General features: G+C 35.0%; 1 protein-coding gene across 1 annotated transcript in view; it reads right to left on the bottom strand.

The window, feature by feature from the left end:
* Positions 1-19,084, bottom strand: part of ARHGAP21 (Rho GTPase activating protein 21) — a 133,699-nt gene that overhangs the window by 42,816 nt on the left and 71,799 nt on the right. The window contains 4 exon segments of the mRNA XM_073229076.1: positions 91-120; positions 7,469-7,523; positions 10,074-10,152; positions 11,735-11,827. Of these exon segments, the coding sequence (XP_073085177.1) occupies positions 91-120; positions 7,469-7,523; positions 10,074-10,152; positions 11,735-11,827 (257 nt within the window).

Below are 19,084 nucleotides of genomic sequence, written 5' to 3'. Positions count from 1 at the left end.
CAAACTTACAGTTTTAATACATCGGCTTATTACAAATCTCTATAAAACATGACTTAAAAAGCAAGGAAATGGCTTCTGTGCATTTCTTACCAGAGCTGTGACATCCTTTGTAAACTGTAGCTAGCAGAAAATAGGAAAACACAGTAGAAGCTGCTTACTGATATAAAGACAGAATCATGTTGTCATACTGATGCTAGAAACAGCAAGCTAAAAATACATCTATACTGATTTCTCTGGAAGGTACCAATAGAGGTAATGGGCAGTGATGCACACAGAATAACTTCAGTATCCTTCTTAGCATCTTTTAATCAGCTTTTATCTGGCTCTCATTTGATTTATCTACCATTCTTGAAAGCAAAATAAATCTGGTGACACATACTCCTAACAGACATTTTCTTCAATAGGCACTGCTGTCTGATAAAGCGCTACAAAGCTTCCCTTCGACAAGAGCAACATTGACGTCTCTCATCTCCCCTGGGCTTCTTCCATCTCTGCTTCCAGATGACGAAACGAATGCTCTATTATGCATTTAAAATAGTACAACCTCCTCCTTCCCCTGTAAATCAGAGCATAACCACAAGCTGTCAGCTGACTGCAGCTGCCTTTCTACTATGATTTAGAAAAAAAGAATGTTTTATTCAGTAGATATCACTCAAAATTAAGCTCTTTCAATACTGTACCTTTTGTCCTATTGGTTAATGAAAATAACTACTGAATAGACATAAAAAAGTATTACTTTCAGAGTAATTCTTTTCAACTTAAGAATGAATAGTATAGAACATAAACCAGAATACAGTGAGAAATTAAGCCAAATAGATAAAAAGAAAACATGTATGCCATAATATTTTTAAGGCATGAATACAGACAATCAAAATACAAATTTTGGGTATGTGCCGCTGACATAACAAGCCTATCTTTTTAGTGCTGATTGTATTCACACCAATACTTCTCCATGGCGTGAACACTGCATCTGGGTGAGTGAACTCTGGTACAGTATTTCCCACAGTGTATTTATGCAATTTTCTTAAACATCACCTGAAAAGGCGGGTGGGGGGAGGGGGGCGAATATTTTCCATGCCCAGTGAGGTAGGGAAAGATTGGATGGTAGCCTTTCGGACTTCTCCAAACCTCTACTACATTAATGTACCTTCTAAAGCTCGAAGGGAAATTACAAATTTATTCATCCATGGAATCCATTTATTCTTGGGGTTTGAAAGTGATTAGAATTTCTGCTGAGAAATGCTGTCCTAGAACTAACAATTTAAAAAACCTCCTTTATTTAAATTTGGGGGAGAAATATATTATTTCTTAATACTATAAGTATATGACTGGAACTATTAAATACTGAAAAATATTTGAAATACTTCAGACTTCCCTAAGACTCCTATACAGCAGCTCTAAGTACTGAATCATCTATATTCGCGGGTCTCCACTTCGTGATAAAGTCTTGGCAAAGGCATCCTGATATACATACATACACATGCACTGTGTTTCTGTCTAATGCAAGCAGATACAGCTGAGATAAATAAATATGAATTTATTCAGGATGATTATTCACACATTCTCTCAGTTCATGAACACCAAAAAAGCTTATTTGTTTATCTATTTAAAAGTTCCTCATTTTCACAAAGTTTGGGAAACAACATCATTCAATTAACATCCACTGGGCAATCAGCAGTGCCACTGGACCTTAGTATATATTTCTGGTAGGTCACGGACATATCTGGTAATCATTCAATGGGAATAAATATCCATGGCTACTTTAAAAGGTAAGCTACAGACACAAATAAGTTTAGGGAAGTTAACTAGGAATAGATAATATGCATTTTAAGGAATCCTCTTCTCCCATGATGTCTGTAAGTGTTCTTCTAGAAAATAAACTGATATCTAAGGAGTTTTAGACTCCTTCAAGGAGGAAAGTATTTATAAGGGCTTGGGCAAACACTAGGTAAATGAATCATTGGGAATGGATTACAATATGTAATTTTTTGAGGTGAACATGGAACCCTACTGACAAGGTTTTATATTCTGGTAACAGAATCGAAAACTCTATACTTGCTCACAGCTGTGGCATGCTTTCTCTCAAGTGCTTGGTCAAAAAGTAACAGATCTTTCATTGAGACATCATGGGCTAACATCAATGTTTTAACTAACCCTTGGAAAGCTTTGAATTGTCAGTGGACAATTAAATAGCACAAAATATCATTTAAAAAAGTAATTTATACATAATAATGCCAATATACTTTATAACAATGTCAAAATCACTATGTATTGTTTGTCTGAAATGGGATGGGCCTAGAAATTTTTTAAAGCAATGTCACAGAACTACATGTTCAGCTCTTAATAATTTTTATTTCTATGTATGTTTGAAGCTCAAATGGTTACTGTACAATATAGAAGCAGATGTTTTAGTGGATTTAGACAATACTTAAATTTTACCTTGACTGAGTAACTTTTGTGAATTCAATAGGATATGACAAAAATATTTTTACCAATTTTTTTCCTTTAGCCCTTTTATATGCCATCCCACATTGTCTTGAATTTCCTTTAACCTTGTACTTAAGCTTTCTATCTAATAATAGGATAGTGATTTTAAAGCTTATATATATATGTTTTAGGAGAGCAAGTGAGAGGGTTATATTTAGAGAGAAAGCAGGAGGATAGAGCTCCTGGTTCATGCCAAGAGGGGACAAGAGAGTCCTGGGGTGGTGTGTTGTCTAGGGGTTTTATAGGTATTGAGAGACAAAGGGTTAGGGATGTACACCTGCTAAGTGGTCCCAAAATGTTTATCTTTGAAGAGACATTAAGTGTCTTACTAGTCTTCTGGGTTATTTACAAGAAATTTACTGCTCTGATTTCCTCCCAAGATAGCAGCTTCCTGGTCTGGGAGCATATCATTCAAGACTGCCTGCTTTGCTCCCAAGGTGGGCTGACTTATTGTTTGTTTGTTAAAGAGTATGTTAAGAAACTCACTTTTTAACTAATTGGGTTTTAAAATGCAATCTTATTTTCAAGATGGAATCCTTCCTGTTTTAAATACATTGTTTGGGCTTGCTTGTTTAATTGCCCAGGTTGCAAATCACTTGATTAGGGCTGGAGGAAGAAAAACAGCATCTGGGTAAAGTCAGAAAAATAAACTGGGCCCCCCCAGCAGGTCAAAGCAAATCTCACAATGGATTATCTTGCTTTTTTTTTTTTTTTACCAAAACCCTCACCCTGCTCTGTCTAAGCCCACAGTCCCTGTCTCATTCCCCCCTCTACAGATGGAGACCCTAGCTGCTGCTAGGGAAAGGAAGCAAAGACAGCTCTGGCTACTTCATGCTGAGAGGGGGCGCAGTAAAGGGGGAAGTTAGGTCTTAGAGATTATATTTGAAAATTAAATTCATACCTAATGAAAATAGAATAATGGCAGCCCTAACATGCTTACAGATCCAAAAGGTTCTTTAAAAAGGTCAGGGAGGGTGGAGAAAATAAAGAAAGATGACCTACGGAATCTTTGTTTGGATTTAGAATTATAAAAAGCACATTAAATAAAATTTAGTATTAACAGTCTGCATCTTGATGATTTGCACAGTGCCTAACAGTAACTAAATAATCCTCAGATAATCTTTCAGTTTAATTTTAGTACAGCTGCATTAAAATCACTATTGCAATATCTATGCCTATACTATATTTATTGTTTAGTAAATGGAATAAACAAAAAACCAATAAATCCTGCAGAATAAGTAACTTGCCAAGACTGAAATTTCTATCTACCATTTTACCTTTAGCAGACTGATCTGTTCATCTAATACTATTATCTACAATAAGAGCAAAAACATGTCTAGTATGATGAAATACATGCACCAGTGGTGTGGGAGAAGGGGATGGTGTGGGTGTTTTATACTTTCCTAAGCTATTTGAAACTTTTCTAATGAGCACATACTATTCTTATAATTATTAAGAATGGACTTTTTAAAAGAACAAAGTGCTGCCAACTTGCAAAATATGAAAGAACTCTACAGAATTTGTACTCTTGCTTCCATACTCTACTCAGGCCCACCTTGATCCACGCTTGATGACGGACACCTAATTTTAAATGGAACATTACACCGATTTGGAATATATTAAATAATTATTTTAGAAGTAATTCTAATAAATTTAAGGGAACCTTGAATTAAATTACATTTTTTTTCAATTTATGTCACTATTCACAGAGCGATGGATGAATAGAGCCCTGGACTCAGGGCCCAGAGATGAGTAGCAGTGCTGACACCAACTAGCGGTGTGTCTACGGTGAAGCCACTTAAAACTCCTCCTCTGCACCCAATGGCAGTATAGGATTGAAGTTGTAAGGATAGACTTTAGCCTCAGACCTGCTTGATGCCATCACTTCCTTCCCTGTTACACCAGAAAAGTTGTTGAACATTGCTGTGCTTCACCAACAAAGTATGCTTAAAATGCCCTGGGCAAACACTGGACACACCCAAGAATCTGCACAGCTATCCGAGGGATCAAGTTTTAAGTTGACTAGCCCACTGAGCTAAATACTTAGCAAACTATCCTGAGGGACCCATCAAAAGAATGCCTGGATGTATTCTCCTACCCTAGTCTTTTCCCCAAAGAATTTTCTTCTATCAGTATCACTGCTCAGGTGACTTGATGGGTGTGGCTATTTCATTCATGCACAGACAACAACTGAGGGTAACAAAACCATTTTGTTTTTTTGAGCATGAAACAGTGTGTGCTTATTATTTTATAATAATACCTTAAAAATACAAACCTATTCAGGATATCACAGTCTAAATTAGTCATTATGAAATACTGCCAAAATGACTAAAATGGATGCAACAGTCTTAATATTGTTCAGAAAATATATAAATAATAAGGCTCCTAAGTACAGGAGTGCTATTACCAGCACTAGTTTAGTAACAGAATGAATTATTCTCAATTTTACTTCCATGTTTTTCAACATTTTATCACTGTCATCTATACATGATGAAATTTATTATTATACATCTGTCCTTACATGAGTAAAGTTACAAACCAAATTAAATTACCTATACCATCTCTAAAGATGAGCTGAGCATCTTTAATTCAATTTGGTCCATATATCACTGCAGAAAACAAAATGCCATGGATACTCAATGCTGCTGCCCAGGCAAACATCTATGAACTATGGTAGGCTTTCCCTTGGGTAAATAATTTTTACAGTGGCTGTAAAACTGTTCATGTTTCCTTTTTCTTTATATTAGATATTTAACCTCACAGGGACAAATACATCTTTAGAAGCATATATACTGAGTAACAGATTTAAGACCAACATAAATACTTCTGAAGGCCCTTTTAGAACATTTTAGCTCTAAAACCTGTTAGTGGAAAGTAATTCTCTATGGTTTTTTAAATCCCAGATTCTTTGTTTTTAATAGCTTTAAAAAGGACACTTGTAGATCTCCCAGCTAAAAACATATATGCAGAAAAGAAGTGACTAGGTCCTAATGTCCTTTAGGAACAATGCATAGTATGCATTAATTATATGTCTTTGATTTCCTAATGAATTATATAGTACATTCAAACATGAATGGTGGCTGGGTTTCAAAGTGAGGTTTTCTTTCCTCATTAAGAGTATGTGCTTTTAATTTGTTGGGATTAAAATAATTCAGATAACATGTTTTAAAAATGAATTTTCTATATTCAGAAACCTTTTACTGGTGAAGATCTATACCAGAACCTTTTACTAGTGAAGATCTGTTGTTCATGTCACCCTAGTTAGTTTTTCACAGTGCATGCAATACTTTGTATTCTACCATTATTTAAAATGTATTTATCTTAAATAAAATATAATGAGACAGACAAATTAACCTAATTTTCCACTGCTCAACATCATTAGAAAATTATTCCTTGTAGTGTGGCTGCTATTCATCAACTCCACAGCAGGCTGTGATGCTGAGTCTTTTGATTCCTTCCTTAGGAATTTAGTACAATGGCCCGTCATTCTGTGAAATGAGCTGTTCTAAACAGTGTCTGGCCAGCGCCTTAACCTTGGCAAGGACAGAATCTTCTGAAGATGAGAGGACAGTTCTGTTTTGGAAGTCACTCTCTGAGTCATCAGACTGCAAGGAGGATTCCAGGCAAAGCGTTCCCTTCCCTCCATTGTCACCTCTTAGCCCTCTGTGGAGCACTGGAACAGACGTCCTATTTATTTTAATCTAGTGACTTCTAGCCTGGGTGGTTTTGTCAGCTGCTCTCTCGCTGTACTGAGTTATCGGGGTAGGAACTCTACAACTAGCTCATATGACTAGGAAACTCCTGCGGATAGCTGTGCCTTCCTTGCTGAAACTCCCTAACCCCAAATAGCTGTGTACTTCTGAAGGGTCATCTGCTTTCACTGAAAAGCTATTCCTAAATAAAATCAGCACGCCTTGAAAAACGCTGATCTCTTTGGATTTGTTAGCTGTATCTTACATGTCAGTGAATAAACTAATTCATTAGGCTCAGCTCTAATGGTATTTTCGTTAAAAAAAAAAAACTGTTTACAGAAACTTATTTAGGACTTTTGTTGAGTCAAGTTCAAATTGGTGCTTTACAAATGAAAAACATTCCCATTTCCATTCCCACCAAAAACCTCAGTTAAGTTCCCTATTTTTCTTCAAAAGGAATAAAACCAACTATTTGCTAAAAGGAATTTTAAACACACACACACACACTTCAGTGGCCACTGCCATTTTTAGGACCCAGTAGCTGGCTTCCAGTGCATTTCTTACATGGTTTTGCTCATGCTGTCTTATTCTATTGAACTGCAAAGTCATCTGAAGAAAAAGTATTATCTTGTGGAGTGAAATTTATAAATTTTATCATCTTTTTACTTTCAGCAAGATTTAAGCTTAATAAAGGAGTCAAGTATTCCACTCAGTTTACATTCTTTCTAAAAATGAGAAAAAAAAATTTAGGCTAAATGTCAAAGTTTTCAACAATATAGTGTCATTTCCTCCCTACGACTATAACATATTTTTCCTTTAAGTGTTAGACTCCATTCATTGTGAACATTACTTTAATGGATTGAATTGATACTATTCACAAAACTGTTTTGTAAGTTAATTCGCAAACAGTAAAACTTACCAGAAAATTAAGAAATGGTTTTCATAAAATTCATGTCCACATACAAAAAAAAAATTCTAATTCCTAAGTATATGCAATTACACACTGAGCTCTGATTTTGGTCAAAGGGTTACCTACAGTGGGCAAACACCTCAGGACTCTCATTTCAAATGACAACAATAAGAGTTCACTATGAAATCAAGAAAACACTTTCATGTCACATAACAGGCAAAAAGTTTATTTTTTTTTTAGTGAATTTCTGACTCTACTAAGTGAACCAGAGTTTGGCTGGTTTTCTATAATCACTGTTCAATCTGCCTCCATATTTAAAGGATTTTTATTCACTTTTCATGACTATAAAACAAGTTGTATTTGAATAAATAAAACTTACCACTTGGAGAATATCTTCATCTTTTGGCATAACACTCAGTTCTAATGTTGTATCACTGAAATTGAATACATATATACTATTTTAAGGGAGGTGGAAGTATATACAAAAGACATAAAGGAAAAATAGGTAACTCAGAAGTATTTTAAAAGAAATCATGAGTTTAATTTGTTTTTCTTAAATCTTTATTTTTCAAATCCAAATCATTAAAATGAAGTCACATATATAATGTATATATAAAATATATATATATAGGCTGATTATGTACAAAAAGAAAGCACCCTGCTATATGTTTGAGTTGTGCATAATCAGCCAAGTCTTCTTTATAATGTGTTAATACTTTAGAAAGTAAGTATATTATTTATATTTAATGCTCCTGGAACAAAATTCATCGGTCTATATTTATATATTGCTTTACTTTAAGTCACAGAACAAATTATAAATTTTTGCCACATATTCTCACTAACTCTCAAGATAGAAATACATCCACATAAAGATAACCAAAGAACCTCAAATTTAATATTTTAAGGAATATTAAACATCCTAGTTCTGTAATACTCCCTCTTGGCTTCAGAGGTAAAGGAAGTTGGAGTTCACCATCAAAATGACTCCTTGCTGTCCAAAACAATATAGCATCTAAACTGTTTGCTTTCTTCTCTGTGATCAAATTTTAGAACCTTTACAGGAACAGATCAAAGTTTCATTTTATTTTGGTACTGTAAATGTTCTGTTAAAAGTGATACAGAAGTTTCTCTTCTTTAAGGTTAAAAAAATCTAAAGGGAGAGATTTTGCTGAGTCCTATGATTTGGAATTATATTTATATTAAATTTATAAAGTAAGAATGTGATACTATCTCCATCAAATGCTTCAATGTCTAACCTAACAATATCAGATAGATTTTCTCCCAATAAAACCAAGAGATTAGGAAACAACAACAAAAAAGAAAACAAAATCTAATAATTACAGTGTCTCTTTTTGAGAGATTAGAACCCTTATTTCTAGGTTCATAAATGCTGAGAGAATAAACCAGTAAGAATCAGAGATTCAAGTAAATTTTACTAATAAAATATGAAGGTATTTTAATATTTAGAGTTGGTAGAAAATACATACTGATGTTTAGATAAATTCTTCTGCAAGGATACATTTTTACATTAATACACTGCAGAATCTCAATGGCTTTGTGCTGCATTATCCATTTGCTACCAACTGCAGACAAAAGGAACACAGTTTTTTAAAAGAAAATAAGATCAGGAAAAAACACTATTTCTCTATTTTTCAAATTGCTTTATTGGTTGAAAAATTAAGACTGTCATCCCAAAGTGTTAAAACTGTAAAAGGTGAACTGCACCAGTAAAAAAAAAAATTAAAGTGGACTTTGAGGGAAACAAAGTTATAATAACTTGGAAAAAAGTATTTTTTAAAGAAGGGATGCTAACAAATACACTAAAAATTCTTAAATTACAGGTTGATAAAACATATTGGTATATTTAAGATGATCTAAAGTATTTTGAGGGAAAATTAATTTGGTGGATCCCCCACTGCCTCTGAAGAGGCTTTAGATGCTGCACCAGTCCCCAGGTACCCTCAATACTTAAGATCTAATAGGCGTTACTGTCAGAACACCTAGAATCCAATATTAGAGGCAAGATTTACAATTTTCTTTCTCTTAAGAATTTTATTCAATATTAAAATATTAAAGAGAATACTCTGAAATCAGCAAGTCATGGTCATATCATCTAACTGTAAAAATGACAATGTATTAGGGCTTTAGTATAAACAGAGTTGGACTGCTTGAGACATGGTTAGAGGAGCTTGATAAAAGTCTTCAGAAAACAATGAGCTTCAATTTAATTATGGACAGATGGGGTCAGCTAATATAAAACAGTAGATAATCTAAGAGTTACTGTATTTGAATCCGAGAAAAAAAACTCTTACAATAGTGATGATCTAGAAATCAGACCCTAGAACCATGGCCTACTCTTGACAGAAATTCAATATGGTTGGTAACTTGCCTTTCCATTTCTTTATTTGTAATTTAAAAAAATATTTCTAGGTGTGTGATAGAGAAAGAGACTAGTACTAAATTATCTTTGAGGTCTCATGCATATCACTCTACCTTTAGAACTCAAATTCTATCATTCTTTAGAATGTAGGCAGACAAGTGGATTAAAAGAATTTCTTGCTGTCTTTGTTAAAATAAATGAATAAATTTGAGCCAAGAATATTATTCAATAGGCTATTTAAAATAACTTATCTTAGTAAGTGGTTTTAAAACAAATTATGGAAGTATTTATGTATTAAAATAAATGGAAATATTTATAAACAAATTATAAATTCCACTGTGGGAAACTTATAGTAATCTAAAATTTGTGCCTCTTAGGCTCTAAAGGACTTTAATCACAAATCTGATAAATTTGCCGAAGCAAAGCCACCAACTAAGCTTCTTCAGGTTGCTCTTGGCAACCCTCAAATGCATTATACACTCTAAGGGAAAGTTCCTCATCCCCACATCACACCTACTTCTTACAGGAATACTTAAATCTAATTGCTCCATTGATTTATAAAATCCATCTTTGACCAAAACTAACCATATTTCAAGAAGCTTACCTGTTCTGAATTAAAGCAATTACTTGGGAATACGTCTTTCCAATAACACTTTCTCCATTGACTTTTATAATTCGGTCACCTTCAAAGAGGACAAAAAAACACATGAGGAATCTCTTTAAAAAGTCACTTCTGAATACTTTATAAGATTTGAGTAACGTACTTAGTTTTAATATATCCTTACTCATTATTTCTTCAAGTATCTTTTTTACAAAAATTAATCTAAATTTTAATACATATGGCTTATGAAATACAGCTGTTTTAAATGAGAGTCCCAGTCGTCGATGAATTTAGAAAGCCCAGAAAGTAAAATCACCAAGTGACCACAGCTATACTCTTTATGCCCCTACCACTTGTTTTCTGCATTGTAGAACTACTAGTTATCCCTCCATCTGCCCTGCCGTTTCTCACTCAGAGACACTATTCAACAGGCTTAAACAATTGGTTGTTTCTATTGCCTCAGTGGCTTCTAATTTTAGTGCAGTTGACTTCCTTGCAGTATTTCCCATCTATATAGTTCATTGATTTATGCTATATTATAGAATTTAAATATGGGTCTGCCTATGGTTTTTACTTTACACACACACACACACACACACACACACACACACACACACACACACACATACATTAGCTTGTTCTTTATTTTAATGGGGAAAAGGACATTTGGATTACTCAGAAAACTCAGGGCAACAGAAAGGAAACAGACTAGGAGAGAAAGGAAATGGGAAATAGGAGAAGTGAGTGAAAAACATGTGGGCTTTTGTGGGCTTATCAGAGCTTCTCCCCTTCATCTTCCCAACCTTCTGAGGCTTAGAAGGTGGCAGACGACACATTCTTGGCAATGGAATCCCACATGTACACTGACATGCATATCATACATATTAATGATATTGAAATCAGACTACTTTAACCATGATGAAAATGGTAATTAATAAATTAACACTGCATCCTAATAAGTCTTAGTATTGACACCCACTACTTATATTTGTAGTTAAAAAGGTATAACATTTTATTCAAAAGGTAGTAAAAGATAGTTTTCACTAATTCCCATTTTAAATTATTTCACATTTAAAATCAGGAGAAAAGAGCAATGACTTTAGTGAGTACTGTAATCTAAACTAAATCTCTACTCAGTTATTATTAAAATCACAAATCACAAGAAGTTTTAGAGCAGCTACCAGATCACATCTACTGGAACCTACAGATGACGTGGGGCTTACTAAGCATCACAGACTTAGTTACTCTTCAAGGTGCAAGTTAATTAATTCACGTCTGGCAGAACAGGCACTTCCAGAATTTGGAGATCCAAAATTAGTTCAATTATGTCAATAAATATCTTTATCATTTTGCTATTTTGTAATCTTTTGCCAAAATTAAATGTATGCAGTATAAATGTTTTAAAAGGGCTTCTAACTGTATCCTAGTAAGTCTTAGTATAACTAAAAGTGCCCACAATTGTTCAGTTCATATTAAATTATTTCTGCCCAAAACCCATCCATTTGGGTATGAAGAAACATGTAACTTGGTCTCAAAAATGGTAATATTTGATGTGAAGAAAAAGGAAGAAACATGAAGAAGGAGAGATAAGGAAAAATGCAGAACATCAAGTATGGAAGAAGAAGTTAAAAAAAAATTAAGTTATTGGCTGAGAACATCAGTACCTGTGCATAATCCAGCTTCAAAAGCAGGTCCTCCCTCTTTAACCTGTTTAACAAATATGGTATCCATTGGTTCCAAGCGGTTTCTTTGTTTCCCTGAAGGAAGAACAAAGACCAAGGCATGAACTTACTTCACAACATTTTATTAAAGTACCAAAACACAGAATGATATTTGAGATAATTAAGCAAAGATTTTTAATGGAGTGTTAAACACATATCCTGAATTCAGATGCTGAAATCATAATTTAAAGATTTTCATTAATTCAAACATTTATTTTGCTTCTTCCATAATACAACCACCACCACAATAGTAATGCTGTTTCTATTATTTACTGGGTACATTCTGTTGTAAATTACTATACTAAACACTATACAAACCTGAGAGCTAATTTCTATAGCAAGGGAGTATTAATTACTACCACCATTGCATATAAGAGAAAACTGAGGCTCAGAGGGACTGAAGTTCTCCAAGGTCACACAGCTAGGTAACACACACCTTATTCACTCGACGGCTTTTAACATGGCATTGTGCAAAGCATTAAGTTATAATGATGAGTAAGACAATCCCTTCCCTTCAGGGACTCTGGTGGGAGAAAGACATACAAACACAGAATGATCCTATAGCACAAAAAACAGTCAGAGACAAATACAACATACAGTCAAGGCAATGAGGAACTCATGATCAACTCTAAGTCACTGTTTCACAAATTGCTATCCATGGATCATCTGTTTAACATATAAGGTGCTTGTTAAAAGTCACTGTTTTGGGGTCCAATCAAAAACCTACTTTGTCAAAAAATTTCCCAGGTGATTCTTATATACACTAACATTTGGGGACTAACAGTTTCAATGAAATAGAAGTCAAGGAAAAATTTACAGATAAGAGGACATTTAAGTTAACTGATAAGAAGCAGGGTAAGTATAGGGGGAAGACAGAATATCAAAGTATTACGATGACCAGAATAACTTGGTTTTAATTTCTATAAATGAAGTACTAATTTTGCAGTGACTGCTATTATAAAATCTGAGACACTTTGCCATTGAGAAATCTTTCAACACACTCTGGCTCTAAACAAGCCATATCTATGAAGATAGAATTGACTACAATAGAGACTAATCTTACAACAAGCACGATTCTATCTGCAGAGAACTTTGTACTTTTGATTCTTGTTCATTTTCCTTTCTGGGCTTTCTCCAAAAGTCTGACTCGCTATTACTCCCTAGATATTATCCAATTCCTTCTAGACAAGAGAAAAATTTCATAGATACCCCCAATTACAGGCAGGTTTCACTAGAAATATGCTTCCTTCAATTTCCATATTTTCTTTGAATCTAAGTCAACACTTGGCTTGCTGATTCCAGGAGTGTCTCCTTGTTAACACATGCTCTCTGCACTTCTATTGGAACTGGAAAACAGAAGTATCAAATTGAAAATGTGCGTTATTCAACATCTTGTCTTTTAAGTCAATTTCTAGATATGCAAAACTAAAAGTCCTTTCCTGAATTGTGGTAATTAACCAGGAAAAAATGCTTCCTTACTGCTCTGTATAATTTAGCACAATCAGGTGGCTTCCCTGATAATGTTTAGAAAAAACCTCTTTCAATTCTACATCTGTATTTTATGATTTCTTGAGAACACACAGGCCATTTCAAAGAACTGGTAAATGCCTTATTTCAGTGCCATTTCCTCAACCTTACCAAGAGAAAGGGAAAATTTGTTTTAGCACACGCATATCTTTCTGTATCTGAGAAAAGGAAGAGACAATGATCTTATGGATGAGAATGGCTAAAATGACCAGATACTCCCATTTTATGCTATTTAATATACAATTAGTAAAGACTTGAACAAGAACACATAAAATGAATGTATGAATTTACTTGAAGTTGAATATTACACTTTGAAATCAGAAAGAATGCACATACTTTCACGTTGTAGTATATAATCAGTTGGGGGAAAAATAAGTAATATGTAGGTAGTAGCTGCCATCCAAACATTGGATGAACATCCAAGTGAATGTGATTTTTATTCTCCATATCCACTATAATGCAGTAGTTCACAGCTTGGGCCCCATGAGCAAATCATATGGTTTATGATATGACCATAAGATATAAAAAATAACCCATTTATTTTCCAAGTAGGGTTACCACACATTGCAAAAATTATTGCCCACCAGAAATTCAAATCTCATTCACCATCCTGTATTTTATTCAGCAACCCCATCTCCAAGTAATTTTAGATAAATGGTTTATTTGTGCCCCAGTCAAATTATCTGAAAAATGAGGATGGCTATTTCTACCTGGCAAGGTTGTTGAGAGGATTAAAAGACATAATCTGTTTAAATGCTTGCATATTGCCCAATACAAGTATGTATTTAATAAATGTTACTTATTACTATGCTAGGCTGATGACGAACCTTTAGAAAGTTCATACACAGATCAGGGATGAATGAAGCCAGGAGCTATAATGCTTGCCACATGACAAGTGCTTGACTAACTCCTGGCCAGATGAGTATCTACACAAATTCAACTGCCATATTAGGGGGAAGTTGAGGAATACAGACCAAAGACCAAAGACACTAAAGAAAAGAAAGTAGAGAAAAGTAACAGAGACTGTACTAAAAATTTTCTAATGACTTTGGCATGAACCTTGCACCTGTTTTCAAAGAGACAGGTGTCTAAAACCACAGTGCTACATCTCTAGGCCTGTGTGCTTTGTCAGCTATGAAAGATGATTTTAATCTCTTACCTTCTGGTAAGAGCAGGCTAAAGTCAGAATCACTTCCAACACTTAAATTATTTCAAAATTTAAAACATTGAATTTGCAAAGCAAACAGATCATTTTAGGAAAAAATTTTGATCTATGCCAGTTACAAAAAAGGTCCCCGTAAGTGAAGATTCACAGAGAAATAGATAGAGGTGAGGGAATCCTTTAGTTCTAGGGATAAGAGAAATGTATTTCTTAACAGAGTGAAAAAATAGGTATTTTATACAAAGAAATACCACCCACTATTTTGACCAAAAGCAAAGCAATAGAAAACAATGACTACCACTGAGATTAAGCTTTTTTAAATTATTCCTTCCGAGTTCCCAAAGAAGCTACTGACCAATTTTTTAATGGAATCAAATCATCTCTGCTTTTCTAATGTCAATTTTTTAAAGTATTTTTTTAATTGATTTGTCATTAAAAAAACCTTTCTATCTCTACACAAGAGATGATCATTGAAATTAATGCCCGTCTCCTTGTGAAACTTAGGTAAGTCTCCGAAGAAGTCCACTCTCCACAAAGGTGGAAAGCTGAAGAGGTACATCCCATAAGGAGCATGACTGTACCCACATTAATTATTTAAAGGAAATCAATCAAATGGCTTATTTAAATTAATATATATTTTCAGACCAAAGTAATTGAAACCACAATACAGATCCCAATAGACTGATATCAAAGTTAAATATGAATAATGAAAAATGATCATTACATCTCTCTGATGGGTAAGAGATACACAGAAAAAAAGAGGGCATGGAGAACTCAATGAGCAAAAGAGAGGAATTATGGGTCTTTTAAGGCAAAAAACAAACTGAAGGAGTAATAAACACCAAACTCAGGCCAGGGGTAACCTCAGGGGAAAGAGAAGAAGGATGGAGAGGTATAAAAGGTCACTGACCCTATTCCAATCATGTAGGTCACAGAGAGAATGAGTGATGGGGGTGGGAAGAAAGATGCTAAAATGTTAACATGACAGGTAGCAAGCATGTGGAAGTTACATTTTCCCCTCTTATATTTTATTTGCCTAAAATATTCCATTAACTTTTATTTTTAATTGTTGAAAACAGGCTTCTCATCTTTATTTTGGGGGTTTGGTTCATTCATGGCCTACCAAGTTATCTTAAGAGCCTAACAGATACATATTATCTAAACACCAAAAATCCCTATGTATCTATCATGTGGTACATACATCCTACATGATAAATAGTTAAGTGGAATTTAAGAAGATGGATATGGCACATTATTGGGTATGTTATTCCTTTGATAAAGGCAGAAACACTAAGTAAAATAAAGCCCCCCAAAAACATAATGATACTCCAGCTTATTAAATCTAGGTGTTTCCAAATTTCCTCTTTAGATGCTCTCATTTCCAGAGTGATGGCTTGTACTTTATTTCTCCCAAGACTCCAATCTGCAGTTCCAACAATTATCATGAGTTTTAATCCCAAAATTTCAATGATCTCTAGGCACTGGCAGTAGAATGTCACCTGTAACATCTCAATCACATTATATCTACTGTAACACATACTCTCCTTAACTCATCTTCAAGCATTATTAAATGGAACAAAACAAAATAAGAAAACCTGTTAAGCATTAAAAAGCAAACCATATCTAATTTAACCATGATAACCTTTTTTCAACCAACACCCGTGTAATTTTTTTGGTTTACTTTTTATTGTGGAAAATGTCCAGCACACACAAAAGCAGAGAAAATAAAAACAGTAGAATAACCCCCCACAAAAATAAATAATTATGAAAAATCTGTCAATCATTTTTAACTTATCCTCACCTTGCTACCTAAATTATTTTAAAGCAAATCCCAGCTATCATGCCAATTCATTCATAAATACTTTAAATACTTCAGTATCCATCACATACAAGAACTTTACTTTTTCTTAAAGGAATGAAAACAAAATCCTTCCATGATTTTCCACAGCCCGTAGTGTTCTGCTCAGTGTGGGTAACATAAACTGACAACAAAACCACACCTTCTTTACTTTCTACTTCCTAAATGTCCACTTAATATTAAAGAAAAGCAGTATGTGACGCCAGAAATGACAGCACCAAAGTAAATTTAGATTAGTTTCACATGTAAAACCTCAATAGAACCCTAAATTCAGTTCCTAAACAAGTTGCCCATTCCCAGTGTAATGTTCTGCCTATGTATTCAAATTCAGTGAGGTCATAAATGCAAGAGAACATAAACTACAAAGAATCTCCAGCACATACAACCACTGACTGGCACATAGTGGATGCACAATAAGTATATACACTGAAGACTGATTTAAATTACAGCCCTGGAAAATACCAAGAGTAAAACTGCCCGGAAACCAACTCAGAGATTCATTTCAGTAACAAAGCTATGGTACTGCAACTGATCTGCAAGATTTCCTTCAAATGCTCAAAGGAAAATGCTGTCACTAAACTGTAATTTGAGTACATCACCACTAGGTGTCAGACGTGAACCAAAATTTTTTGGCATTAGAAACTACCTCTGCAAGAATGACCCTGGAAGGGTGTTACTCCTTTGACAAATACGTACTGAGCTTGTACAAAGAGCCAGGGGCTGATTATCTTATAATGAAACAGTCCTGAGATGGGTCTTCTGGGCTATTTGAAGTCTGTGAAGCATCATTTTTCTTCTCTAAAGTTATAGGAATTTCACAAAGTATGTATCGTGTGTGGACTCCTGATGTACTTGATTTTATTTTTCTTCAAGCCCAGAAAAATTTGTTAACAGGGCTTTAACTACAAGCAACTATTTTTCCATCTCTGACCTTAGAATGGCTCCACCCCTTAACCAATTAAACCATTCCCTTTAGCCTTCTGTTCCTCAAGACTATCAGTCTCCCTCCAGAAATCACTCTCCCTCCAGAAATCACTCTCTTACTAAAGATTACCCCTGGATGAATATTTCAACAAAATTAACCAGCAACCTCAACTTCATTCCCCCCTTATCCTTTGAAAGCACTCAGTGTGCCAATCCTCACCCATATGGAGAATTTCAACTATATAACCACTTTGCTCTTGTTCATGACCTGCTATTTCAGCAGAATAAAACAACATAACCCATAACCCATTGATGTATAGTTTCCAAGTTCAGCTGAGTTCCTGACGCTGCCCACTAAGGTCTCTTGATTGTATTTTAACTTCCATTCCCTCAAGGTTGCTGTTTCAAATTTCTAGTAACTCTCCTGAACTTGCTCTTCCATCCTGACTTCTTCACATTATTTCTCTTACTTCACTATGTCTCAATTGCTGTATCCTCATTAAAAAAAAAATCTTTGCCCGTCCTTACTGCCCACTGTCCTGTCTCTGTTGGGAATTTAGTTACCAGCCTTCAGAACCTTGTCCTGCTAGATCTCCCAGACATACAAAGCTGCCCAAACCTAAGACAACCACAAAACCCTCACATAGCCACCATCTCTCCTTCTCCATCCCTACCTTTTCATACTTCTTGAAGAACAATCGATACTCAGATCCTCATTTCTTTACTTCTAATTCAAGGTTTTATCAGACATTGACAAGTGTCTCCAGACGGCAACACCACCCATGTGCCCCAGTCCTACCTTCCCTGCGGGTCACTGTTCTGATTTATGTCCCACCCACTGATACTTGCCTTCTTCACCCCTTCAGCCCACTGTATTCAATCAGTACAACTTTACCAATTACTACTTGTCAGATCGGATCCAACTGTATCTTTTTAGTCCCCAGCCTGTGAATTTTCTATGACAAATGACAAGTTATTCACTCCTGCCACCCCCAAAAAACTATCACCTTTTAATTAGCAAGTTATCACCTCCTCCTGGTTGTCTTCATACTTTCCAAACACATACCCAGATTTCCTTTCTGGTTCTTCTTTCTCTGACCATCTCTTAGATGTTGCCCTCCCTAGGGTCTCACATTATATTATAGGACCCTGTATCTCTTCATACTCTCTGTATGGTTTAATTTATGCCTAGCACAAATTAATTACAGCATACAGAATGATGACTTCAAATCTGTTTTCAACTACTACTTCTCCCCATGAGCTCCACACCCAAATTTTGAATGAGGTACTAAACATACAGACATTAGAAATGCAACTTATCCCAAATTAAACCCATTTCCTCAGAAGAAGGAGGTGGACGTGCTTCCCCTCCGGCACACCTCAGTTAAAGGCCCCTCCATCTATCTACTCATTCATACCAGAGAAGCTAAGAACAATCCTCCAAAAGTCATTCTTAACTGGTGACTTACAGTCCATCCCAGGCCCTACCACCAAAGCCAGGCAAACAGAACTTTGAACTATCTCCCAAATCTGTTCATGAATGCTGTTTTTCCTCCCTCCTGATACAATCCTACACATCTGTCAACAGCGCCAAAGCCACCCCACCCTTCCCAGGGTTAGATGATTCCCCATGCGAAGGTCCTGACACAGGTATACTACATCTGCATTTGCATTTATGTAATTATTTTACATTTTCATCCTCCACCAGAGTAGGAGCTTTTTGAAGCCACGGCCTATAACCTATATATGTACGTGTGTACTCATTAAGTATATACATGCCAAGAACTGTTCTGGGTATTGAGAAAAGAGCAATAAACAAAAT

This window comes from Manis javanica, chromosome 2, assembly GCF_040802235.1.
Source record: "Manis javanica isolate MJ-LG chromosome 2, MJ_LKY, whole genome shotgun sequence".
Taxonomy (NCBI): Eukaryota; Metazoa; Chordata; class Mammalia; order Pholidota; family Manidae; genus Manis; species Manis javanica.
Note: the sequence above shows the minus strand (reverse complement) of the source record. Positions and strands in the feature narration are given on the sequence as shown.